The sequence below is a fragment of the Callithrix jacchus genome, chromosome 1 (assembly GCF_049354715.1).
Source record: "Callithrix jacchus isolate 240 chromosome 1, calJac240_pri, whole genome shotgun sequence".
NCBI classification, from domain to species: Eukaryota; Metazoa; Chordata; class Mammalia; order Primates; family Cebidae; genus Callithrix; species Callithrix jacchus.
The window spans coordinates 113,423,374-113,450,058 of NC_133502.1; the positions used below are offsets into that span (position 1 = coordinate 113,423,374).

Here is a 26,685-nt window from a genome sequence, read left to right on the forward strand (position 1 = left end):
ATGAGCCACCATGCCTGGCCATTTGCCTGTTCTTAAATCAAATGTTTTTTCCTTTTTTCTGTTGAGATATTTGAGTTCCTTGTGTATTCTAGATATTAATCCTCTTTCAGATGAGTAGTTTGTAAATATTTTTTCCCATTCTGTAGTTTTTCTTTTCATTCTATTGTTTCCTTTGATATGCAGAAGCTTTTTAGTTTGATATATCCCATTTGTTCATTTTTGGTTTTGTTGCCTTTGCTTTTGAGGTCTTATTTATAAAATCATTTCCCAGACCAATGTCCTGACATGTTTCCCTTATGTTTTCTTCTCATACTTTTATTGTTTCAGATCTTACATTCAGATCTTTGATGCATTTTGAGTTGATTTTTGTATAAGGTGAGAGTTGCGAGTCTAGTTTCATTCTTCAGCATATGGATACCCAACCTTCCCAGTACTATCCAATGAAGAGACTGTTTATTCCCTAATGAGTGTTCATGGCACCTTTGTCAACAATTATGTGACTGTACACATGTGGGCTAATTTCTGGGCTCTCTATCCTGTTCCCTCTATGTACGTATCTGTTTCATGCCAGTTCCATGCTGTTTAGGGGTACTATAGCTTTGTAGTATATTTTGATGTCTGGTAGTGTGATGCCTCTAGCTTTGATATTTGCTTAAGATTGCTTTGGCCATTTGTAGTTCCATACAAATGTTAGGGTTATTTTTTCCTATTTCTTTGAAGAGTGTCATTGCTGTTTTGATAGGGATTGCATTGAATCTGTAGATTGCCTTGGGTAATACTGTCATTGTAACAATGCTAATTCTTCCATTCCATGAGTTCAGGATGTTTTCCCATTTATTTATTTATATCCTCTTCAGTTTCTTTCTTCATTTTTTTATAGTTTCTCTTATAGCAGTCTTTCACATTCTTGGTTAAATCTATTTCTAGGTATTTGAAATCAGGTACTTTGCTCTTTGTTGTCAGTGGTCATGTTGGGAAGAAAGAATAAACCAGCTGGGTTTTTATTTGAAAACCAAATGCATAATGTTAGCAAAGTTAAGATGAGTGGTCATCTTGAAGTTCTTTGCCCAGGATCCTGGAAATACTATTATGTAAATGTAGTAAGCTCCATGTAGATTACTTCTGACCAGTCTTAAATTATACATGCCTCTTGCCACTTAATATGTGCCTGGCTTGTAACACAGCTAACAGAACGCTGCTCTAAACACCTCAAATTAATTTTCATACCATTGCCAGTAATGCCATTAGAAGGATAATTCCAGAAATAAAAAATGTATTTTGAAACAAACAGAACATGATTTTCTGTTCTTCTGTTCTCTTTTATGTAAATTGTTATCTGATGATATTTAAACAGATAAAATATAGTAAGTTTACTTGGCTAGTGTTGTAAATTAGACGAAGGAAAACTACATTTCTAGAATGCAAAAAATAATGAAAATTTAGTTTGTATATTATAACTTTCTCAATATTTTCGGTTGGTTAGAATACAGGGCTACTTCACTTAAAAGATTACTTTCTGGAAATCTTTAGAGATGTGTATGGTTTAAGTGAGTCACTGAGTTTTTCAGGGAAATATTCAAAACAAGATTTTCAAAACTACTTAATTTTTTAGCTCAACTGTATATAATCGGAAATGACATTCATTCCTTTACTGTTTTTAAGTACAATTAATTAATTTGCATATTTGTACTAACGGGATACATGAGATGGAGACACCCATCTCAGGCTAGGGTGGCAGCTTAGCTCCTAGCTGTGCTTCCTGTGTGTGCTTTGTTTTGGGCAGCAGTTTTTATTGTAGGCAGAAAAATGTACCCCTCCCCCATGAAAGATGTTCTGCTTCCTAATCCTTGGAACCTGTAAATATATTGCATATAAAAGGAATTATGATAATAGATGGAATTAAGGTTGCTAATCAGCTGATCTTAAGGACAGAGGGATTATTCTGGAGTATCTGGGTTCAGTCATACAAGTTCTTAATTGTCAAAGAGGGAGGCAGAAGAGGAGGTCAGAGAAATGTCTATGTGAGAAAAACTTGACTCGCTGTTGCTGGCTGTTAAGATGGAGGATGAGTGCTGGGAGCCCAGGAATGTGTATGTCTTATGGAAAATAGAGAGGGCACAGAAGCAGATCCTCTCCTAGAACCTCCAGAAGGGACTGAGCCCTGCTGACATATTGGTTTTGGCCCAGTAAGATCCATTTTGGACTTCTGATCTACTGAACTGTATGCATTTGTACTGTTGTACTCTGCTAAGTTTGAAATAATTTGTTATTAGAATAATATGGAATACAACATTCAAAAGAAAGACAGCTTTTTCAAAGGGTCATTGGTTTCACATTCTACAGATACGTTGCATTCCCAGTGTCATCTCTCAATTTCAGACATCTCACTCTGTCTAAGCCTCCTTTGTCACTCTTTAGTCTACACTCGTTTGTTCCTGGACTCCAGCAAAATTCTCTAACTTCACTGTAAAGTAGGATTCAGTGACACTCCCAACTTGCATTCTCTCCTTTCCCTCATGTCCTTGCTTCTGTTTTTAGCCACATTTCCTTACATATACCCTCAACTCCCTTGTCACTTTCCTACTTTCTTATTCTTCCTCAAGATAATTCAAATCTTCCTAACTATGTACTCTATACTTGCACTCTTGTAGCTAAATGTGGCTGGAGAGAAATACCTAGCAGGCAGGTTGCTCTCACTTTCAATTTGTAAATTTAATGGGTCCTTAATGGGGCACAGTAATTGATAATTGCATTCCCACCATCCTAACTTTACTACTCTCCTGGTTGACCATTTTGTATTTTCTGTGTAGAAATTTCCACTCTTTCTCCCCATCCACACTTTCACGTGAGGAGCTCATTTTATATTTCACCAAGAAACAGGAAGCCATCAGAAGAGATCTTCAAGTTTCCAGCTGTGACATATGTATAATCTCTCTGCTCCTATCTAAGGCCATCCTCTCCCTTATCCATAGATCATAGTTCTGTTAATTCTTCACTCTGTCTCCCACATCACCAACACTCCTCTCTCTAGATCATTCTCATTTCCATACTCAACTGTTATTGTTGCTTCCCTCTTCAAACCTAAAGACCACTTTTGACTTTTCTCACATGCAAGCTACCACCCTATTTCTCTGTACCCTTATATTGTAAAGCTCCTTGAAAGACTTATCTGTACTCTTGTCAATTGCTCCACTTCTCCCTTAACCCTCTTTTAGTTGTGGGCTTTGCTGCGTGTTTCCTTGAAAATACCTGTTTCACCAGCATCATCAGTTGATCGTCATCTTGTGTTTCAAGCATGTTCTCACTTGGCCTCTAGCACCAAGTAGTCTCATACTTTTCCTTCTACTTTACCACCACTTCTTTTTACCATCTTTAGCTAGGTCTTCTTCACCTCTGGAACTTGGTAATGTTATTGTCTCCCAGCGTTCAGAATTAGGGGCTCTTCTCTGTACTAACCCACTTGGTGATCTCATTCAATCTCTATTTGGTGGCTTGTACCTTTATATGTTCACTCAACGTTTCCTGAACTGCCAGTCCATATAGCCAGCTTCCAGTGCAGCTTCTCTGTGTGGGTATTCACATGGAATTCCAGATCTTCTCCTGTAAGCTTCCTCATTTCCAGCAGATGGGCCTTCAGGCCTCTCAGCTGATGAGGCCAAAAACTTTATATCTGATGCTTTCCTTTCTCTCATACACCATCTTCTCTACGTTCCATCTTCTCTACATTCAGAATGAATCTAGAATCCTGGCCAGTTCCCACCACCTCTGCTGATGTTACTTATGTCAGATTCATTCATTACCGCTTTCCTGGATTACAGCAGTAATCTGCTAACTTTCCAGATACTCACTTACCGCTTGTAGTTGGCTGTCAACAGACAGCAGTTGGAGTGATTCACCTAAGATTTGAGTCAGATTATGTCCTTGCTCTGCGTAGACTTTATCACAGCTTCAATCTCAGTCAGGGTAAAGCCATTTTCTGTGACCTGTGAAGCCTTATCAGATATTCTTCCTCTTACTTTCTGACCACCTTTCCTATTAGAAAAGGTCAGGATCTGCCTGCATCCCTCTTTCCGTAGATAACTCCATGGCCTGCTCTCACAGCACCCACCACTCTCTAGCATCCACTTGATCTACTTACTCAGTTTGTCTGCATTAACCCCCAATATAAGTCAACTGTGAGGGCAGGATCTTTATCGTTCACTCCTATTGCTCAGGGTCTAGAGCACATCATGGTGATTAATTAATATTTGTTGAATTAAAGGAATATTTTCACTAAGCGAGAGAAGTTACTTGCCAGTAAAAATTCATTAGAGGTGAATTTTGGAATTTCCAAATTTGTGGAATTTCCATTTAAGAGGTACTTCAGGACACCTGTCATTCAATTTTATAATCACTTGGGACTCAAACCAGCTTTGTCCTTCAATGAGAGATCCTGTTCTTTCTTCAGCCCTGATAATGAACCAAATATCCAGAAATGGTTCTCCCATGACTTGCTGATGAGCACTGGTTTTCCATTAATGTGATTAATTACTCTTTGTTTTCCCAGCTCAGACAGCCCTATTTTACGGTTTTGCGTTTCTGTTATGAGCATGTCAGATAAATGAGGGTATGTTTGTGGGGGTTCTTCAATCAAATAATTTTTATACGACACTGAAAATTGGCTTTAGTGGCACTTATGGATATGCTAGCTGAAATGAGAGCTTCAACACAGCTTGAGGATGTTGGTATTGGCATTTCTTTAACTGATGTTTTATAGAAGAGACATTGGAACATGATTTCCCTCGGCTGCAAATAATGAACAACTGTGATAGCCATATTATAACAATACCGTTCTCACCATTGTTAATGTTGTGTCAGCATTTTGATTATAAATGCTCTTTTCCATGGTTTAATAACTGAGCCATAAAGAAATCATTCCATGTTATGAATTGCTGTACTAACTGTTCATCTCAGTGGTGATTTTTTATGAAACCAAATTTTAAAAATATCTGGTATTGTTAAAAGGGGATTTTGTCAGTGGTGTTAGGTGAGCAAAAGGGACCTCATTAGAAAAAGTACAAAACTGTTCAGAATATGATCAGATTTTATATTTTTTCATTCATCTTTTAGCCACCCTGAGGAAAAAAATATATAGCAGAATGGCTTTTTAAATGCTGTTCTTTGGAGACAGAAATAACAGCTGCCTTATAGAGTAATCATTTATAACAGGCATTTTGTGTGTGTGTGTGTGTGTGTGTGTGTGTGTGTGTGTATGTGTGTGTGTGTATACACATACATATATTTGTTTTGTTATAGGGGACATTGACTGACTAGCAATATATCCAAATCTTTATAATAGTGAGTCATTTTGTGCTGGGTGTTATTGTTCCTGGGAAAGGCATGCTCATTAAACATAAGATAAAACAAGGCTGGCAATGAGCACAGACTGTTTGATTTTATTTATTTATTTTGTTCTGTCAGACTGAACAGTTTTGATATTGCCATAGGATACATTGGAAAGAAGTTATAGTACACTGAGAGAGTCTAGAACAGATCATAGGTGCCTGTTTTAAATTTTCATCTAATTAAAAGAAAATAGAAGAAAAAATGTGAATACCCACAGTCATGTTAATTTTAAAGTGTTACATGTTTCTTGTAAAGAGGTTTAATTTCTTTGTGTGTCTGTGGGTTTTCTTTCTTTAATACAAAGGAATTAGATACTGTATTATCAGGAAAGGCTTCCATTTACAACACTCTAAAAATCTCAAATTTTGTTTTTTTACAGAAAAGTACTTAAGCTATTTTGTCAATTGGCCTTTTATCTTTTTCATTTTTGAGATGAGACAAAGTCTCACTCTGTCGCCCAGGCTGGAGTGGCATGATCTTGGTTTACTGCAACCTCCGCCCCCTGGGTTCAAGCAATTCTCCTTCCTTAGCCTCCTGGGTGACTGAGATTACAGGTGCGCACCACCACGCCCAGCTGACTTTTAGTAGAGACAGGCTTTCATCATGTTGCCCAGGCTGGTTTCAAACTCCTGACTTTGTGATCTGCTCACCTTGGCCTCCCAGAGTGCTGGGATTACAGGAATGAGCCACTGCTCCCAGCCCTTTCAACTCTTTTCTATGTATTATAATCTAGTGTTATGGCTTGCTGTCAGGAACCCACATGGTACCACAATTTATTTAACTTGCCTTAGTGTTTTTCCTTCATATTATTTTTTGTAATTCTTAATATCTTAGTGGTTATGGATTTACCCTGTCATTTTCATTACTGTTTGAAACTTCAAGCTTTATTACAAAAATTTGGACATTGCAAATAAAATTTAGTCTTCTGATAATTCCAGTTTCCCCCAGAGGTAACTATTTTCTCCATTAGAAACAAATGAAATGATAACTATTATATGGTCCTTCTCCATAGATTTAAATGTTTAGGGTAGATTACAAGAAGTCAGCCTAGTGAGTCATATTTCTGTGCATTTAAATTTTAATGGACAATGCCAAGTTCTTCTCTAAAACTATCATGACAGCTTACATGCCCCCAAACTGGATATTTTCTGATTTAAAAATCTGAGGTTAGATCTCATTCTTTCCTTTTTCATCTTTATTCTTGAGGTTGGTTTTCTTTTCATGTGATCACTGGCAATGAAGAGTCATTGAATTCTTCACATATTTTTGTAACTGTAGGCTTTAAAAATATTTTCTGGAAAACGATTTTTGATATATTTACTGGGAGTATTTTGTGTTATTTTATATTAATTATGTTGCATGTTATTCTTTACAATTTTTAAATTTTGATGTGTATCTTTTGTCTTTTAAATGTCTTATTAAGAAGCCATATTTATCTTAACTTCATCAATATATTTGATTATATTTTCTTATAATACTTATAAGAAATTTTTTTTAAGTTTTTAAGTTTAGGTCTATAAATCTATTGGAGTATATTCTTATGAGTCAGGGACACACACATAAACACACACTTCGTTTAGTTGGATCTCGACATTTTGAATACCATTATTGAATAGTTTTTGGTATGAGTTTTTGGTTAGTCTCTCTCTTTCTGCTCTCTAATTCTGTCTTTAAGAGTAACCTGCTGGCCGGGCGCGGTGGCTCAAGCCTGTAATCCCAGCACTTTGGGAGGCCGAGGCGGGTGGATCACGAGGTCAGCAGATCGGGACCATCCTGGTCAACATGGTGAAACCCCGTCTCTACTAAAAATACAAAAAATTAGCTGGGCACGGTGGTGCGTGCCTGTAATCCCAGCTACTCGGGAGGCTGAGGCAAGAGAATTGCCTGAACCCAGGAGGCGGAGGTTGCGGTGAGCCGAGATTGCGCCATTGCACTCCAGCCTGGGTAACAAGAGCGAAACTCCGTCTCAAAAAAAAAAAAAAAAAAAAGAGTAACCTGCTATTCAATATGTTATTTATAGTTCTAATTTCAGGTTTTTTTTGTTTCTAGCATTCTATTTGGTTGATTTCTAAAAATAGAATTTGTCATTTAGAGTCTCTTTTTGGTATTTTTAAATACACTTATTTATTTTTAAAAACTTGTTAAAATACAACTTACCCTTGAGCAACATAGGGGTTGGGGTGCTGAACCCCAGTGCAGTTGAAAATCTGTGTATAACTTTGGACTCCTCTAGTACCTAACTGCTAATAGCTTACTGTTTCCTGGCAGCCTAATTGATGTAACACAATTGATTAACACACAGTTTATATTTTACATTTATTATATACAATAACATAAGCTAGAGAAAATAAAATGTTATTAAGAAAATCATAAGGAAGATAAAATATATTTACTTTTCGTTAAGTAGAATAAATCATCATAAAGCTCTGCATCCTTGTCCTCTTTGTATTGAGTGAGCTGAAAAGGAATAGGAGGAGGGGTTGGCCCTGCTGTCTCAGGGGTGGCAGAGTCAATATATAAATGGCCCCATGCAATTCAGACTCATGTTGTTCATGGGTCAACTATATATATTTTACATTTTGTGGCTCAGATCATTTTGTATCTAATTCCACTATTATTTTTTGCTGATAGAATCATATTTTTATATGTTTTTTGAGTTTTGATTGTGAGCTTATGTTTTTTAGAATGCAATATTTGGAAATTTTTAGAGGCCTTTGTTAAAACTGGTTGCCAGAAATTAACAATTTACATTTTTAAATGATCACACTCTGCCTTCAAATAATATCCTACAATAAACAGTGTAAGAATCTTACAACAGTATAATTTCATTAGCACTTCCCTTTTATTGGTGGTCTTATCTTAAATTTTACTTCTTTATATACTATACTACTCCACAGTGTTATTATTTTTGTTTTAAGCATTTGTCTTTTAATGAAATTTGTTCATTCTCTCTTTCCCTTTCCTTCCTTTCCTCCCTCCCTCTTTCCTTCCTTTTCTCCCCGTCCCTCTCTCTCTACCTGCCTCTGTGTGTGTGTGTGTGTTAAAGATACTGAAAAATGATTTTATATTTACCGAGGTATTTTTGGAGTTCTTCTTTCCTTCTTGCTGATCCTTGGTAGTGCATGATTTCATTTTTCCTTTTTCTGAAGAACTTTATTTTGGCATTTGTTATTATGTGGATCTCCTAGGAACAAATCTATTAGATTTTTATCACATTGAGAGTGTTTCTATTTTGCCTTTATTTTTAAAGGATGTTTTCTTGGGACGTAGAATTTTATTTTATTTTATTTATTTATTTATTTATTTATTTATTTTTTCTTATTTTTTTATTGTGTTTTAGGTTTTGGAGTACATGTGCAGAGCATGCAATACAGTTGCATAGGTACACACAGGGAAGTGTGTTCTGTTTGCTTTCACCCCTTCACCCACATTTGGCATTTCTCCCCAGGCTATCCCTCCCCACCTCCCCCTCCCACTGGCCCTCCCCTTTTCCCCCCAATAGACCCCAGTGTTTAGTACTCCCCTCTCTGTGTCCATGTGTTCTCATTTTTCATCACCCGCCTATGAGTGAGAATATGCGGTGTTTCATTTTCTGTTCTTGTGTCAGTTTGCTGAGAATGATGTTCTCCAGATTCATCCATGTCCCTACAAACGACACGAACTCATCATTTCTGATTGCTGCATAATATTCCATGGTGTATATGTGCCACATTTTCCCAGTCCAGTCTATCATCAGTGGGCATTTGGGTTGATTCCAGGTCTTTGCTATTGTAAACAGTGCTGCAATAAACATTTGTGTGCATGTGTCCTTATAGTAGAATGATTTATAGTCCTTTGGGTATATACCCAGTAATGGGATTGCTGGGTCAAATGGAATTTCTATTTCTAAGGCCTTGAGGAATCGCCACACTGTCTTCCACAATGGTTGGACTAATTTACACTCCCACCAAAACAGTGTAAAAGTGTTCCTTTTTCTCCACATCGTCTCCAGCATCTGTTGTCTCCAGATTTTTTAATGATCGCCATTCTAACTGGCGTGAGATGGTATCTCAATGTGGTTTTGATTTGCATCTCTCTGATGACCAGTGACGATGAGCATTTTTTCATATGATTGTTGGCCTCATATATGTCTTCTTTCGTAAAGTGTCTGTTCATATCCTTTGCCCACTTTTGAATGGGCTTGTTTGTTTTTTTCTTGTAAATCTGTTTGAGTTGTTTGTAAATTCTGGATATCAGCCTTTTGTCAGATGGGTAAACTGCAAAAATTTTTTCCCATTCTGTTGGTTGCCGATTCACTCTAGTGACTGCTTCTTTTGCCGTGCAGAAGCTGTGGAGTTTGATTAGGTCCCATTTGTCTATTTTGGCTTTTGTTGCCAATGCTTTTGGTGTTTTGTTCATGAAGTCCTTGCCTACTCCTATGCCCTGGATAGTTTTGCCTAGATTTCCTTCTAGGGTTTTTATCGTGCCAGGTCTTATGTTTAAGTCTTTAATCCATCTGGAGTTAATTTTAGTGTAAGGTGTCAGGAAGGGGTCCAGTTTCTGCTTTCTGCACATGGCTAACCAGTTTTCCCAACACCATTTGTTAAATAGGGAATCCTTTCCCCATTGCTTGTTTTTGTCAGGTTTATCAAAGATTGTGTAGTTGTAGATATGTTGTGTTGCCTCCGGTGCCTCTGTTTTGTTCCATTGGTCTATATCTCTGTTTTGGTACCAGTACCATGCTGTTTTGATTACTGTAGCCTTGTAGTATAGTTTGAAATCCGGTAGTGTGATGCCCCCCGCTGTGTTCTTTTTGCTTAGAATTGATTTGGCTATGCGGGCTCTCTTTTGGTTCCATATGAAGTTCATGGTGGTTTTTTCCAGTTCTGTGAAGAAAGTCAATGGTAGCTTGATGGGGATAGCGTTGATTCTGTAAATTACTTTGGGCAGTATAGCCATTTTCACGATATTAATTCTTCCTAACCATGAACATGGAATATTTCTCCATCTGTTTGTGTCCTCTCTGATTTCGTTGAGCAGTGGCTTATAGTTCTCCTTGAAGAGGTCTCTTACGTTCCTTGTGAGTTGTATTCCAAGGTATTTTATTCTTTTTGTAGCAATTGTGAATGGCAGTTCGTTCTTGATTTGGCTTTCTTTAAGTCTGTTATTGGTGTAGATGAATGCTTGTGATTTTTGCACATTGATTTTGTATCCTGAGACTTTGCTGAAGTTGCTTATCAGTTTCAGGAGTTTTTGGGCTGAGGCAATGGGGTCTTCTAGGTATACTATCATGTCGTCTGCAAATAGAGACAATTTGGCTTCCACCTTTCCTATTTGAATACCCTTTATTTCTTTTTCTTCCTGATTGCTCTGGCTAGAACTTCCAGTATTATATTGAATAGGAGTGGTGAGAGAGGGCATCCTTGTCTAGTGCCAGATTTCAGAGGGAATGCTTCCAGTTTTTGCCCATTCAGTATAATATTGGCTGTTGGTTTGTCATAAATAGCTTTTATTACTTTGAGATACGTTCCATCGATACCGAGTTTATTGAGGGTTTTTAGCATATAGGGCTGTTGTATTTTGTTAAATGCCTTCTCTGTGTCAATTGAGATAATCATGTGGTTTTTGTTTTTGGTTCTGTTTATGTGGTGAATTACGTTGATAGACTTGCGTATGTTGAACCAGCCTTGCATCCCTGGGATGAATCCTACTTGATCATGATGAATAAGTTTTTTGATTTGCTGTTGCAATCGGCTTGCCAATATTTTATTGAAGATTTTTGCATCTATGTTCATCATGGATATTGGCCGGAAGTTTTCTTTTCTTGTTGGGTCTCTGCCGGGTTTTGGTATCAGGATGATGTTGGTCTCATAAAATGATTTGGGAAGGATTCCCTCTTTTTGGATTATTTGGAATAGTTTTAGAAGGAATGGTACCAGCTCCTCTTTGTGTGTCTGGTAGAATTCGGCCGTGAACCCATCTGGACCTGGGCTTTTTTTGTGTGGTAGGCTCTTAATTGCTGCCTCGACTTCTGACCTTGTGATTGGTCTATTCATAGTTTCAGCTTCCTCCTGGTTTAGGCTTAGGAGGACACAGAAGTCCAGGAATTTATCCATTTCTTCCAGGTTTACTAGTTTATGTGCATAGATTTGTTTGTAATATTCTCTGATGATGGTTTGAATTTCTGTGGAGTCTGTGGTGATTTCCCCTTTATCATTTTTTATTGCATCTATTTGGTTGTTCTCTCTTTTCTTTTTAATCAATCTGGCTAGTGGTCTGTCTATTTTGTTGATCTTTTCAAAAAACCAGCTCTTGGATTTATTGATTTTTTTGAAGGGTTTTTCGTGTCTCAATCTCCTTCAGTTCAGCTCTGATCTTAGTTATTTCTTGTCTTCTGCTGGGTTTTGAGTTTTTTTGATCTTGCTCCTCTAGCTCTTTCAATTTTGACGATAGGGTGTCAATTTTGGATCTCTCCATTCTCCTCATATGGGCACTTATTGCTATATACTTTCCTCTAGAGACTGCTTTAAATGTGTCCCAGAGATTCTGGCATGTTGTGTCTTCGTTCTCATTGGTTTCGAAGAACATCTTTATTTCTGCCTTCATTTCATTGTTTACCCAGTCAACATTCAAGAGCCAGTTGTTCAGTTTCCATGAAGCTGTGCGGTTCTCGGTTGGTTTTTGAATTCTGAGTTCTAACTTGATTGCACTATGGTCTGAGAGGCTGTTTGTTATGATTTCAGTTGTTTTGCATTTGCTGAGCAGTGCTTTACTTCCAATTATGTGGTCAATTTTAGAGTAGGTGTGATGTGGTGCTGAGAAGAATGTATATTCTGTGGATTTGGGGTGGAGAGTTCTGTAAATGTCTCTCAGGTTTGCTTGCTCCAGGTCTGAGTTCAAGCCCTGGATATCCTTGTTGATTTTCTGTCTGGTTGATCTGTCTATTATTGACAGTGGAGTGTTAAAGTCTCCCACTATTATTGTGTGGGAGTGTAAGTCTCTTTGTAAGTCATTAAGAACTTGCCTTATGTATCTGGGTGCTCCTGTATTGGGTCCATATATGTTTAGGATCGTTAGCTCTTCTTGTTGTATCGATCCTTTTACCATTATGTAATGGCCTTCTTTGTCTCTTTTGATCTTTGTTGCTTTAAAGTCTATTTTATCAGAGATGAGAATTGCAACTCCTGCTTTTTTTTGCTCTCCATTTGCTTGGTAAATCTTCCTCCATCCCTTTATTTTGAGCCTTTGTGTATCCTTGCATGTGAGATGGGTTTCCTGGAAACAGCACACTGATGGGTTTTGGATTTTTATCCAATTTGCCAGTCTGTGTCTTTTGATTGGTGCATTTAGTCCATTTACATTTAGGGTTAATATTGTTATGTGTGAATTTGATACTGCCATTTTGATGCTAAGTGGCTGTTTTGCCCGTTAGTTGTTGTAGATTCTTCATTATGTTGATGCTCTTTAGCATTTAGTGTGATTTTGGAATGGCTGGTACTGGTTGTTCCTTTCTATGTGTAGTGCCTCTTTCAGGAGCTCTTGTAAAGCAGGCCTGGTGGTGACAAAATCTCTGAGTGCTTGCTTGTTCGCAAAGGATTTTATTTTTCCTTCACTTTTGAAGCTCAGTTTGGCTGGATATGAAATTCTGGGTTGAAAGTTCTTTTCTTTAAGAATGTTGAATATTGGCCCCCACTCTCTTCTGGCTTGTAGTGTTTCTGCCGAGAGATCTGCTGTGAGTCTGATGGGCTTCCCTTTGTGGGTGACCCGACCTTTCTCTCTGGCTGCCCTTAGTATTTTCTCCTTCATTCAACCTTGTTGAATCTGACGATTATGTGCCTTGGGGTTGCTCTTCTTGTGGAATATCTCTGTGGTGTTCTCTGTATTTCCTGCATTTGAGTGTTGACCTGTCTTGCTAGGTGGGGGAAATTTTCCTGGATGATGTCCTGAAGAGTATTTTCCAGCTTGGATTCATTCTCTTTGTCCCCTTCTGGTACACCTATCAAACGTAGGTTAGGTCTTTTCACAAAGTCCCACATTTATTGGAGACTTTGTTCATTCCTTTTTGTGCTTTTTTCTCTGATCTTGGTTTCTCGTTTTATTTCATTGAGTTGATCTTCGACTTCAGATATTCTTTCTTCTGCTTGGTCAATTCGGCTATTGAAACTTGTGCATGCTTCGCAAAGTTCTCGTATTGTGTTTTTCAGCTCCTTTAGTTCATTCATATTCCTCTCTAAGTTGTCCATTCTTGTCATCATTTCCTCAAATCTTTTTTCATATCTTTTTTCAAGGTTCTTAGTTTCTTTGCATTGATTTAATACATGTTCTTTTAGCTCACAAAAGTTTCTCATTATCCATCTTCTGAAGTCTAATTCTGTCATTTCGTCACAGTCATTCTCCGTCCAGCTTTGTTCCCTTGCTGGTGAGGAGTTTTGGTCCTTTCTAGGAGGCGAGGTGTTCTGGTTTCGGGTGTTTTCCTCCTTTTTTAGCTGGTTTCTTTCCATCTTTGTGGATTTATTCACTTGTCGTCTGCGTAGTTGCTGACTTTTCGATTGGGTCTCTTAGTGGACACCTAGATTGTTGGTGATGAAGTATTTCTTTTACTTGGTTTTCCTTCTACCAGTCTAGCCTCTTCGCTGTACGACTGCTGAGGTCCACTCCAGGCCCTGCTTGTCTGGGGTACACCTATAGCAGCTGCGGAACAGTGAGGGATGCTACCAGTTTCTTTTTCTGCTATCTTTGTGCCAGGATGATGCCTGCCAAATGTCAGTCTTTTGGATATAGAGGGGTCAGGGAGCTGCTTGAGGAGACAGTCTGTACTTTATAGGAGCTCAATTGCTGAGCTGTGAGCTCTGTTGTTCATTCAGGGCTGTTAGGCTGCTATGTTTGATTCTGCTGCAACAGAGCTCATTAAAAAACCCCTTTTTTTCTCAAATGCTCTGTCTTGGGGGGTTGGGGCTTTGTTTTTGGATGTCTGTTGAGGTGTTCTGCCCAGCTATGAGGCAGTCTAATCACTATTTGACTGCCGAGGCTCCGCCCTGCTGTTGTGAGGCTCGCCCTGTTGCTGCAGGCTCTTGCTGTTCTGCTGCGTTCTCCACCACGGGCTACGCCCTGCAGCAGAGTCTCTCTGTTGTAGCAGGTTGTCTCAGCAACGGCAGGCTGCGTTAGCAGTGGGCGTGTATCTCCGTAGGAGCGGGTTGCCTCGGCAACGGCTGGCTGCATTAGAAGTGGGCATGTGTCTCAGTCGGGGTGGGTTGCCTCGGTAATGGTGGACGCCCCTTCCCCACGGAGCGCCTCAGGGACGGTCTCCACGGCGAGCATTTGGAATCGCCGTTTTGTCTGTCCCACTGTGCTATCCCACACGCTGTGTCCCTGCAATCCCCTGGGCTGGCCCACTGCCCAAGTCCCTTTCAGTCTCGAGTTCAGCCTTCTCAAGTCTCAGGTTGCCGTTTCAACAGGGCACCTGGACAGGCGCGCCCTGTGGGGATCGCTGGGTAGGGCCGGGCGCCGCCACCCCGGCTGCTGGCTTCTCCAGGCAGAACCTCTGCTTGGTATCCCACATCTCCTTTATACTTGGGAATTTCCCCGTTCTGTGGGCAACAAAGATCAGTCTGAAAATGCAGCTTTGACTCACCTCTCCGCGGATTAACTGAGAGCTTAAATCCTGGGTTGTTGTCACAGCGCCATCTTGAGTTCCTCCCCCGGGACGTAGAATTTTAGGCTGGCAGCTTTTTCTTGTAGTATTTAATAGATGCTGTTACTGTTCCATTGCCTGTTTGTCTTCACGATTTCAGGTTAGATGTCACTTGTAACTCATGTAGTTGTTTACTGAATGTAGCTTTTTTTCTCTGATTTTAAGGTATGTTCTTTTAATTTGGTCTTCAGGATTTTGACTGCTATGTATTCAGGAGTGTTTTATTTATATTTATCTGTTTAGAGTTTGCTGCATTTTTTGATCTGTGGGTTTATATCTTTTATCAGTTGTGGAAATTTTTCTGTCAATATCTCTTCCAGTATTCTTACCCATTTTCTCTTTTCTCACCGTTTTGTACTCCAGTTTTACAGAAATTGGATAGTTTGTTTTTTTCCCCATAGATCTGTATTGGTTTTTATAAATCTCTTTTCGTCTTTCAATCTTACACATTTGGCCCTCTGTATCCATAGGTGGATATGTGGATTCAGCCAACTGTGGATCAGAAATGTAGTGAGGCCTACAGTAGTTGTGTCTGTACTAAATGTGTACAGACTTTTTTTCCATGTCATTATTCCCTAAATGATACAGTATAACAACAATTTGCATATCCTTTACATTGTATTAAGTATTATAAGTAATCTGGAGATGATTTAAAGTATATAGGAGGATATGCATAGGTTATATGCAGATACTATGCTATTTTGTAAAAGGGACTCCAGCACCTCTGGATTTTGGTATCAGAGGGGTATTGGAACCAATCTCCCTTGGATACTGAGGGATGACTGTACTTCCTATTCATTTGTCTCTAAACTCATTAAACTTTTACTCTGCCAATTCCAGATAGCTTCTAAATCTGGCTAATGAAATCAACATTTTATTATTTCCTGTCTTGATCGTAAATATTTTTTTTGCTTTTTAGTATATCTTGTTTTTTGTTTTTGTTTTTTTGCGATGGAATCTTGCTCTGTTGCCAGTGCAGTGGCTCAGTCTTGGCTCACTGCAACTTCTGCCTCTCTGGTTCAGGCAATTCTCCTGCCTCAGCCTTTTGAGTAGTTGGGACTATAGGTGTGCACCATCATATCCAGCTATTTTTGTATTTTTAGTAGAGACTGTTTTTCACCAGCTTGGCCAGGATGGTCTCAATCTCTTGACCTTGTGATTGCCCACGTTGGCCTCCCAGAGTGCTGGGATAACAGATGTGAGCCACCGTACCCAGCCTCTTGTAGTTTTTTGATTGTGTGCTCGACTATGATGACTGAAATGAATATTATTATTTCCAAAAAGGGTGTGTTGCTTTATCTCTTAGGTTCCTGCAGCGGGGTGAAGTCAATCTGATTTGTATTTGAGCTCAGTATGTGCTTTATTGCAACTTTAGTTTGATTAAGTCCACTCAGGTTTCAAGTATTTTGAGGGTGGGATTAGGACTTTCCCTTCTGTAGGGTCTATTCTCTGGGCACTGTGTAGATTCTGAACATCTTTGCATATTTTCAATCCTTTGTTAATTTTCAAGATTTTCACTCTCTCCTGTTTGCCATGTTTTTTTATTTATTTAACACACTCATATTAAGGGTATACTCTATATTGGATATCGTAATAGAGTAAGAGCAATTAAACTGATGGATACTCTCATAACACTCAGTGAGTTTACAGGTTAGTGAGGACAACAGGTAGCATGCAACAAATAGTTGCAAGAGGTCATAATAAAAGGGGAGTATCAGCGGGAATGTCTGAGAGATAAGTACCTGAGTCAGGAGATTGGGGATCCTTGTTTGAGGGAGTAACATTTAGGTTGAGATATGAAGAATGTTTTTAGTTTACTTATTGTTGAGTGGAGCAGGCTGGTTCTGAAGTGTTTAGGACAGAAGAGACCTCGTGGAGGTCCTTGAGGTGTCTAAACACAGTGAGGCTGGCCAAGGTCAAGACCTGATGATTCTAGCCCTCTGAGGACATATTAAGAACTGAGAAGTGTTAAAACCTTCTCTCATGGTGTTCAGAGTAACTGTGGGTGGCTATTGCAATAGTTTACTCTGGTGAAGGATACTGGGGCTATCAGTGAAAGTGATGGCAGTGGTGATGGGGAGAACAGGGTGGATTTGTAGGTGGCATTGACAGAACTCAGTTGATTGGATGTAAAGGATGAGAGGAAAAATATGTCCTCCAGCATGAGCTGGAATGAATGGTGGCCACCACTGATGGAAAACAGAGGGTGAGTACAGACTTGGGAAGAAGACATGAGTTCAGTTTTGTGTGTGTGTTTGAGATGCCTGAGGCACTGTCAGCCAGATACCTCAGGGGATTAAGGACCAAGGAGTGAGCCATTCGCTTATAGAGAGTGATTGGATTCAGAGTAATGGGTCAGATGCTCAGCAGTCATGTGTGGAGAGAGAAGTAATATGGCCTATTACAGAAATTCCAGTGTTTGAGGAGAGTGAGAGACAAACCTGTTAAAGGAAGCTGAGGGTCAACTAGAGGTGCAGGAGGACAATGAGGAGTGTAAGAGTCACAGACGCCACAGGGAGAAAATCTTTAGAAAGGATCAACAGTGTTGCATGGTGCTAAGAGGTCAGGTAAACCAAGGGCTTGGGTTGTCTATTAGTGTCTGTGGCTTGGAGGGGAGGCTAGAAAGAATGAGTTTCTTCTTGTGATGGGTGAGAATCTTAACTCCATGTAAAATCTTGGGCCTACACATTCTATTTTAGAGGACTTTTTCCTCTTACTAGATTAGTGCTCTAGACCATGTGTACCTGTTAATGATCCTAATCAGGTGCTTTTAAGCACCTTCCATGCTGCTGCACTGTATTTAACTTTCCTAACTTGTCCCTTTAGGCTTCTCACTACAAGTTTCATTAATCAGACATCTAATTCTCTTCGAGCCTGAGTGCTTCACAGTTCACAACTCTTTGCTGTATTCCCACTTTGATACTAACATCTTCATGTATACAACGAAAGTGCTTGACCTTGTTTTGTTTCTATTTTCATTCATTCATTTTCTTTCTTACCCCCTCTTTCTCTGTAGAAAGTGTGGTAAATTACTGGAAAAATACCTAAAATTGAGAACTTATAAAATGAATGACCAGAGTTCTCATTTTCAGTATTTGGACAGTGAAATTTTGCTTTCCTGGTGTGATTCATCAAAACCAGTTATTCCGAAGTCCTCTAGGATATGGCTTTGTGGCCTGGATAGAGAAAATTCTTCATGAGTTGTTATTTCCTTGAGCTGGGTTTATAACGGATTCAAATCAATACACACAGTGTATCTTTTACTACTCTGAATCCAGGAAGTTTCATGTAGAGGTACAGAGACTTTTCAGACACACAAACCTGTTGGACATTTCTGGTCATTTGCATTTATTACTGCCTAACAAAAGTTAAACAGATATATGATTCTTTCCAGTTCTTTCTGTATTGTTCTCCTCAGAAAAGTAAAAGCTACGAAGTTTCACATCTCATTAATAGTAGATCAGTTAGATGGATTCCTTGTAAAGCTAGGCAAAATTGTCAAAATTTGATAAAGGACATCACCTTAATGGACAGGTTAAAGAGGTTTTGCGTATAAAGTTTGGAGGGAAAAAAAAACCCCAAATAACTTACAGTGATTTAAAAAATGTATTAATGCAGACAATCAGGAAGAAAAGCTTGAAGTTATAAATTTTACTTAGGTATTTAATGTAAAAACATTTTAGGTTAGGAGAAGGCAGTGCACTGCTCTCCAGTCCTGCTTTTCCTGGTCTTTTCCATGAGAGTGTAGTGAGAAATAACTAACAAAATCTATATTTGTAGCAATTGGAGTCATGTTGGAGTGGAAAATTCCATGCTAAGCAAAGAGACACGTAAGAGTGCTGAAAGGGTAAGCTTATGTAGGAAGGATAAAGCAGAACCTTTCATGGTGCTGTTTTCTCGGGCTGGATAGCTGTGGGGTTGATCAGAACACTTTCCAATGCTATTTGCCCACAGAAAGAGTGACGCCCAAATGGTACTTTGGTGAAAAGAATATCTTTTAAAAATAGCCTCTTGCTTCTGCTTGTATCAGAGAGAAGCCTCCCCAGACTCCATTCATTAGCCACCCTGTATCCAGGAGTGAATTCCCAGAGCACAAGCCTATGCCATTTTGTATGCATTCTCTGCTCTAGAATTCTTGCACATACTTCTCTGGACTTCCAAGTTCTCTGTGTCACAGCTTTCCTTTGATGATGATGTCAATTTAAAATGATACCAGGTTCATGATGGTTCCCTCTGGGAAAATTTTATACCCTGAACATTTGGGGGGTATACCTTTACCATTCCCTCCATCTTTCCTTTCTTTTTGAACTTGTCAGAGATAGACCTTCATGTAATTCCTGATGGTTTTAATTTTAAAATGAAAAATTAGGATTTCTGAGACTATTTAGATGAATGGTAATGACTTTTGTTATGTGGATCTGGTCATTGTGTGGTATTTTCTCCCTCCCCAGGAATGCTGTCTCTGCAATTTGAGAGGAGGTGCTCTTAAGCAAACTAAGAACAACAAGTAAGTAATACATTAATTGTTTTGAATTTCATTATTTTTCTTTCTTCATTCTAGAACCTTTGGATGACAGTTCACTTTACCTCTCATTGTATACAAGATTTCAAAGCTTTTGCTGCTCAGATCTGAGGTTGGAATTTTGTGCTTCAGAGATGTATGCTGTTAGCATCTCATCTCTGCTGGGCAAGAGTAGTCCAAGTTATGCTTCTGATCTTTGTATTTGACATCATGATAAATAACCCCTCTTTTACTTGCAGAGTTTTAAGACTGAAGGCAGCCCTTACCATCCTGGTGCCATTAGAATCCTGGTGTTTAATATGATGGGTGCTATTGGTCTGTTGAAAACAGGACATACATGAGAAAGTGAAACTGTGATCTTCTTATTAAATCAGTCATAACAATGATAATAAAATGAAACCATTTACTTTTTACATTAACAAATAAACAAGAATGTATGTGTACTAAATTAGAATAGGGAGAAAACATTGATGTTAAGATTTAAAGGGATCAGGTAGAAAATATGAAAAGATTCTTGAAAGAGAGTCATAAGTGAACATAAAAGGAAGGCAATCTAGTTTTTGTGACTGTTCTGCATGTGTTTTATTTTTATTTTCAGGACCAGGTTTTAATATTGAAAATGGGGCCAAAGCATATTTCAGGGTCTGGTGGAATAGAGACATGTCAAAATAACTTAGGCAGATTTTGCAGGCTGGCCCTTGAGGGCTGGATTCAGGTCCAGGATATGTTTTGTTGGACCTATGCAGCATTTTATAAATTTCATCTAAAATTTTTAAATTGAGAGATTTTTACCTAAAAATACAGATTTTCACCTTTAATTGAAAATAGATGGTATATTCCTGTAAGGCAATAATAACAAGTTGGGATGAGAACCCAGTGTCAGTGGGGCAGGTGCTCCTCAGTTCACCATGATTTCCTAGTATATGTGTATTTGCTTACATCCCACCTGACCCCCTGGGCACTGGAGTTAGGACTCCTGGTATAATGTGATAGTGGAGTTAGCATAATTTTATACATTTGCACATGTTTCTGATTGCTTGGAAGGAGGAGTGAAGGTATTTACCAGTATTACCATAAGTTTTGCTTAATTTTGGATCATCTTCTTTCACAGTCCTGTCTGTTATGATTGGCACTGTACTAAAAAGTCTTTACTTGTTCTTGGATATTGCACTGAATGCCAGACTGTGAGATGGTTTAGGTGGTTCCTGTAAAAACACAGGTGATAAGAAGTTCTCTTCCTATGCTTGGACCACAACAGAAAACAACAGTGTTTTCTTTAGAATCATAGTATTTATTTCAACATGGAAGAATGCCCTGGTGGGGTTGATACTTGTTCTGTCTTCCTGTGGTCTTGAACGACAGTATAGAGTATGATACTATTTGAGTGAAGTAAATATGCTTTGGCTTAAAAATAAATTGATGGATTTGACAGTTCTTTCAAGATCTCTTCAAACCTCATGACTCTTTATATTTATTTTGGGATATAACATTTATGAGACACTTAATTGTATTAGTGGGAAGGTTGTCACTTTTGAGAATGTGAGAGAAGATACTAGGATTTAAGTAGGAAACAAGGGTACAAGATAAACTTCATTTCTCTTTGTCTCCAGATTCCTTTGACTATAGTAAGGTTGCAGCAAGAAACAAATTAATTAAAGATTAGCATTAATTCTTGTGGAAAACTTTTGCTTCATGACATTTGTATTATTTAAAAAGGTTGTATGCTGTAGCCAGTCATACCTTTTATTAATTGAACTAATCTTTTGCCATACATTGATTAGCTTAAATACATTAAGCACATGCCTATTTCAGCGTCAAAGGAAATAAGAAACCAACATTTCAGTATTTTGCAGATCAACTGTAAAAAAATGCATGCACATTAATAGGATTGAGTCCTGGACCTGTGCCAGCTCTTCATGGTACAATGTTGTTGGGCAGCTGTGGTACTGAGTCTACCCAGGTATCATTCAGGAGGTTTACAGTTCAGAATCTGTTTGTGATGGATTTAGGCTTTTGGCTTTCTTGCTCATCTGTGTTTTTCCCATTTGTGAGAATTGGCATCACCATGTTGAAGTATGTAAGTTTAGGGAACGTTTGTTGATGTTCAATGTCTCCTTTCCTGTAGGTGGGCCCATGTCATGTGTGCTGTTGCGGTCCCAGAAGTTCGATTCACTAATGTCCCAGAAAGGACACAAATAGATGTAGGCAGAATACCTTTACAGAGGTTAAAATTGGTGAGTGGCAAAGCTTCTTTTTTACCTCATAAATTAGTGTTAATTTCCAGTTATGAATTTTTCTGTAAATGCACACATTCCCAAGATATATTTTCTCTTTGCTTCCTTTTGTTTCCACCCTTATTTTCCTTTAGCCTACATTTATTTATTCTTATAAATTCTTTTCCTGTTATACTGTAAGTCTGCATACAGCCTTCCTCAAATTCTGTCTAAAATGAGCAAAAAGATATTAATGCATTTCCTGAATTAATGTGAACTTTCAAACTATAGATTATCTGGTAATATTTGTCAGTATTGGAGGTGAGCCATCTAACGCTATTTAAATTATTTAGTTTTTCTCTCTTGACTCTCTTTGGTTGGTCTTAACCTAGCAAACTGTATGTATCTAACCTAATTTCATTATCTCTTCACCAAGAAGAGACACACAGAGAAATAAAGAAGCTTTTATTGTTACAAAAATGTTTTCTCACTCATGAATTAGGTACAAGTCACTTAATATGCCAAACTTTCTGGCCTGTTCAGAAGCTGTCATAAAAATCTTCCTGTTGGTTTCCATTAAGAGTATTTTTCATTGAAAATATAGGCCTTTATTATCTCTAACATTGAAGTAACTTTGTGTTTTATTCAATTATGAACCAACAGATCATTAGCTTAGGCCCTTATATTGCATACCTAATTAGAACTTTCCCTAAAGTTCAACTGCATGACCTTAATATATTGGAGCACGTCTTGTAGGTGGATTTCAAACTCTAGAATTTCCCAAGTCCTTGTTATTTTCCACTGAAGGTCTTTCCACTGTACAGCATTTCAGGTACCATTACCATGACTCTTTCTTCTTGACTGTTGCTTGATTTCTCACTGCTCTTTTCCCCAGCAGGGAGCTGGGTGTTCCATCTCTGGGCCTGTATTATAGGAACTCAAAATCTAGTGTACTGTCTTGTTTTCCGAGAGGTGAAAGTGAACACCATTATTTGCCATCATACCTCCATCACAAATTTCACTTCAGTAGGAAATATGTGGGCCTTTCACAGAACTGATGATGCTGTGGGCTGGTGTGAGCAGTGAGCCTAGGATACTCAGCATGTGGCAGTTGGAAGTTTTGTAATCTAAGATGGAAGTGAGTGGGCCATTTAAATGATCCTCTAAAGGTCACAGTGACTATCAGAAGTAGTAAGAACAGAGTATAATTCTTTAGTTCCTCGACTTCCATAGGAAAAGTTGAAATCTTGTACCCTGATTACCAAACAAAAAGACACCAAAAAATGAACAAAACATTTGCAAGATTTAGGACTATGAGACCTGATATCCAAAAAAATATTGAACTACCACGTGTTAAATAATTTAATGTTCAATGTTACAAATATTAACATTGTAATTTTTTTTCTGATTATAAAAGTAATATATATTTGTCCAAATTCTAACACCACCTTTTAAAGTCACCTTTGTTTCTGTCTTCTGTTGCCAGTGCAGTACCCCTCAGAAGGAGTAGTCACTGTTCTTGAGGCTGCCTCCATGGGCCTATGCCTTGACTTCCCTAGTCTGTAAATACTTCCTTAAGCATTTAACATTACCTGCACCAGTCCCAAAGGGTTTTTGAGAGAATAGCAGGGAAGGGCGGCCCAGTTATTTCAACCACATTTGTAGCCATATTTCTATGGCTAGAAATATGATAATTGCATCTAAAGATGAGAAAGCTTGTCGCTTCCCTCACAGTGCTGTGCTTCATTTTGATCGTGCATGTCACATATTTCTCTTGGAATGTTTCCTTCCTTAAGTGATCGGTACCTTAAAAGGAACATGTCTTAACTGAATGTCATAGCATCTAAAGTCTATTCAAATGACAACACAGAGCTGTGCTTACAGATATAAGCTGATATCTGTGAAGTATTTTTGGATGAAAATAGCAGCTTTTTTCCAGATTATTTTTCATATAATTTCATATTTATGGAAAATTTCTTAGAATGATCCTCATCAAAACGCTTATAGTAGTTACCTTTAGTGGAATAGTAATATGAGAAGAAACTTCATTTGGGGGAAGAATCACCCAGTTTCTAATAGTTTGACAGGGGTAATGACCAGAAGTCTGGATTCTTTTTCACCAAGAGTTCTCAGGAAGGAAACATCACCCTTGTGGGTCCACTGTAGTCCAGTGTCTGTGCCCCCATCTTCACTGATGTTGCATGGTGATCAGACTCAGAGAGGCTGGCTTTGAATGATGCACTTTACTTATACAGGGAATGAAACACACTTTTCCAGGGAATAGGATGTTCTGCCCTGTATGTCGTGTTAAGAGTACACTTTGCTGACATAGGCATTCTTTTGAAGTTTAAATGGTAATCTAACAAGTTCATAGCTGGCAGGAAAGCAGAGTGGTTTTGTGCGGCATTTCATCTAGGCCAAAGTAAGTGCCTGTTTCATAAATATATATGTGTCTGCTGATGTCAGTTTCAATAATTTTTCTGGAGTTGTAGACATTCCTTTTCTGAATTCTAGACTATCCACCCTGTCTTCCGAGTTGTACAACTGGAGAATAATAAGAATTATTTAGATGTCATAATCAGTTTATTGCACCAAACAATTATCACTTATCTTGCCAAATAGTATACATTTTTGAATACGACACAGTTTTGTTCTCTCAACCTTGGCACTATTGACGTTTTAGAGCAGATAATTCTTTGTTGTGGAGGACTGTCATGTGCATCATAGGATTCCAGCATCCTTCACCAAACAGGCATTACCATCCATCCCCTGGGAGGCAAAATCACCCTTATTTAAGAACCCACTCATCTACAGGGAAGACATAGACATAAAGAGAATATTTTAAATATTTGTCATTTTTAGAGAATATCTTGGTTGGAAGTACTGAATTCAAGACTGACAGAATGGAAATTCTTAAATGTTTTTAAAACAATCCTGGAATTTTTTTTCTTTTTTCAAATCCAGATTTCTTTTATGTCAACAAAGCAATGAAGTCTAGTAACACATGCATATTAGCTACTATATAAAATAATAATAATAATTATTATTGTATTTTTAGTAGAGACAGGGTTTCACCATATTGGCCAGGCTGTTCTTGAACTCCTGACCTTGTGATGTGTCTGCCTTGGCATCCCAAAGTGCTGGGATTACAGGAGTGAGCCACCATGCCCAACCATAATTATTAATTATGTAATCTGATTAGCAATTTAACATTACCTGTTCTTATAAAAATTGAACAACCAAATTGAATACTAATTAAGTTTCACCTAAGATTAAAATTCTGTGGTATATGTGTATATGCACATAATAGCCACTGAGCAAATATTTATGAAATGAATAAAAGGCAGCAAATCATTATTCATTATTTGTGCTTCAGGCTTAAAATGATTGTGGCTGGAGGGTTTTGATCAGACAATAACAAATGGCCTGTGTCTTTCCACGATGTCTTCTTTAAATGTAAAAGTAGAGAATTCACACACATCTCTGCATACTGCTCTAAAGCAAGGCATTACTTTAACCAGCTGCATCACAGGGGACATATGATTAAATCGTAGAGTCCAGCAGTACTTCAGAGAGCCTATGCATGCATGCGGTACTCGTCATGTTGGTTGAAAATTCTGATCTTGGAACGTCTGGTCAGCTGGGGATTGAAAACGAGTGGAAAAGTGGTTCATCCCTGAAGCAGCAGCAAGGGCTGCATCTCTTCAGTCCCCACCAGGTGGTGCTAGTGCACCAGTTTCTTATGTTCTTAAACTACCACCTCCCTTCTCTAGTGCCTAACCAGAGCTTTGCCCACACAGAGAAGAGGGGTGGGTGGTGGGGAGGAGGGATTGTTGTACACTGAGCTGCTTTAGCCCAAAGAATGGCAATAAGGCATTGAAAGTGCTGCTCGTGATGCATTCAAAGTACTGAAGAATTCCAAAGGACAATTTTTTAAGTTTAGTTTTCATTTAGCGGTATAAAAAGAGCTGCTTTCCCTTGGGGCAAGTTAGAGATTTTCTGAAAAAGTAATAAGCAACCCTAGTAACAGCTAGTAACTGCAAGAGGCTAATAGAATGACTGGTGGGCAAGCATAAGTTTAAAATGTCTTCTAATATATGAAAGCCATTTATTTTTAAAATGCTCATTATTAGCAGTTTTTCTAGAATACAGAATATTGGAATTTATGCAGAGGTGGAATATTTTGGTAACACTTTTGTTAGTCTTTTATTTATTTAGAGGTTCAACCTACAGCTTTTGAAAAGCTCCTCTGTTAAATTATTCGTGTAAGGAGAATTTTGTGGAGGATATAAGAAAGGATTTGTTTACTTGAGCAGATTTTTCCTCTTTTGTATAATGGCCAGTTTGTAGAAGATGACAACAAATGGAAAACAACCTTTGTTGCTCTTCTGTGGATTTGTTGATCCTAAAATCGTGTGTGCTTCATGGAGATCCTTTAACTCATCCAGCCACCTTGCTTGGTAATGTCACACGTGCGGCCTTTGTTCATCATTACAATTAAATGGACAACAATGATGACATTAGGCTTATTTTCAAGAAATTCTATTTTCATTCTGTGTCTAATTTTAAATACTTTAATAATTAACTTTTAAAAAACTGGAACATTTAACGAAAAATAAGTTTGGTTATAGTGGTTTCTGTTCAATTAAATTTGTTCTTTCCTTTCCTTTAACAATATTTCACTTTTGTGTAAAGTAATTATTAACGTAATTGCTGCCCCAGCCAAAAATACGCTAAAGGTTGCTATCAAAAAGTACCAAATTATTAACTAGAGTCATCTTGTTATAGGGAAGAAATTAAAATGTTAAGAAATCGTAAGAAATGAAAAGTTACCTGAATGGGCAAAGGGCTGCCGTATCCAAAAGGGAGAACCATTTTCTCTGTCAGGTCAAGCA

General features: G+C 38.2%; 1 protein-coding gene across 7 annotated transcripts in view; it reads left to right on the forward strand.

The window, feature by feature from the left end:
• The window catches only part of KDM4C (lysine demethylase 4C), a 418,510-nt gene that overhangs the window by 274,638 nt on the left and 117,187 nt on the right, over nucleotides 1-26,685 (forward strand). For all 7 annotated transcript variants that reach the window (XM_035305424.3, XM_035305451.3, XM_078368791.1 and 4 more), the window contains 2 exons: nucleotides 19,507-19,562; nucleotides 21,703-21,811. In XM_035305424.3, the coding sequence (XP_035161315.3) occupies nucleotides 19,507-19,562; nucleotides 21,703-21,811 (165 nt within the window). The remainder of the gene's footprint in view (nucleotides 1-19,506; nucleotides 19,563-21,702; nucleotides 21,812-26,685) is intronic.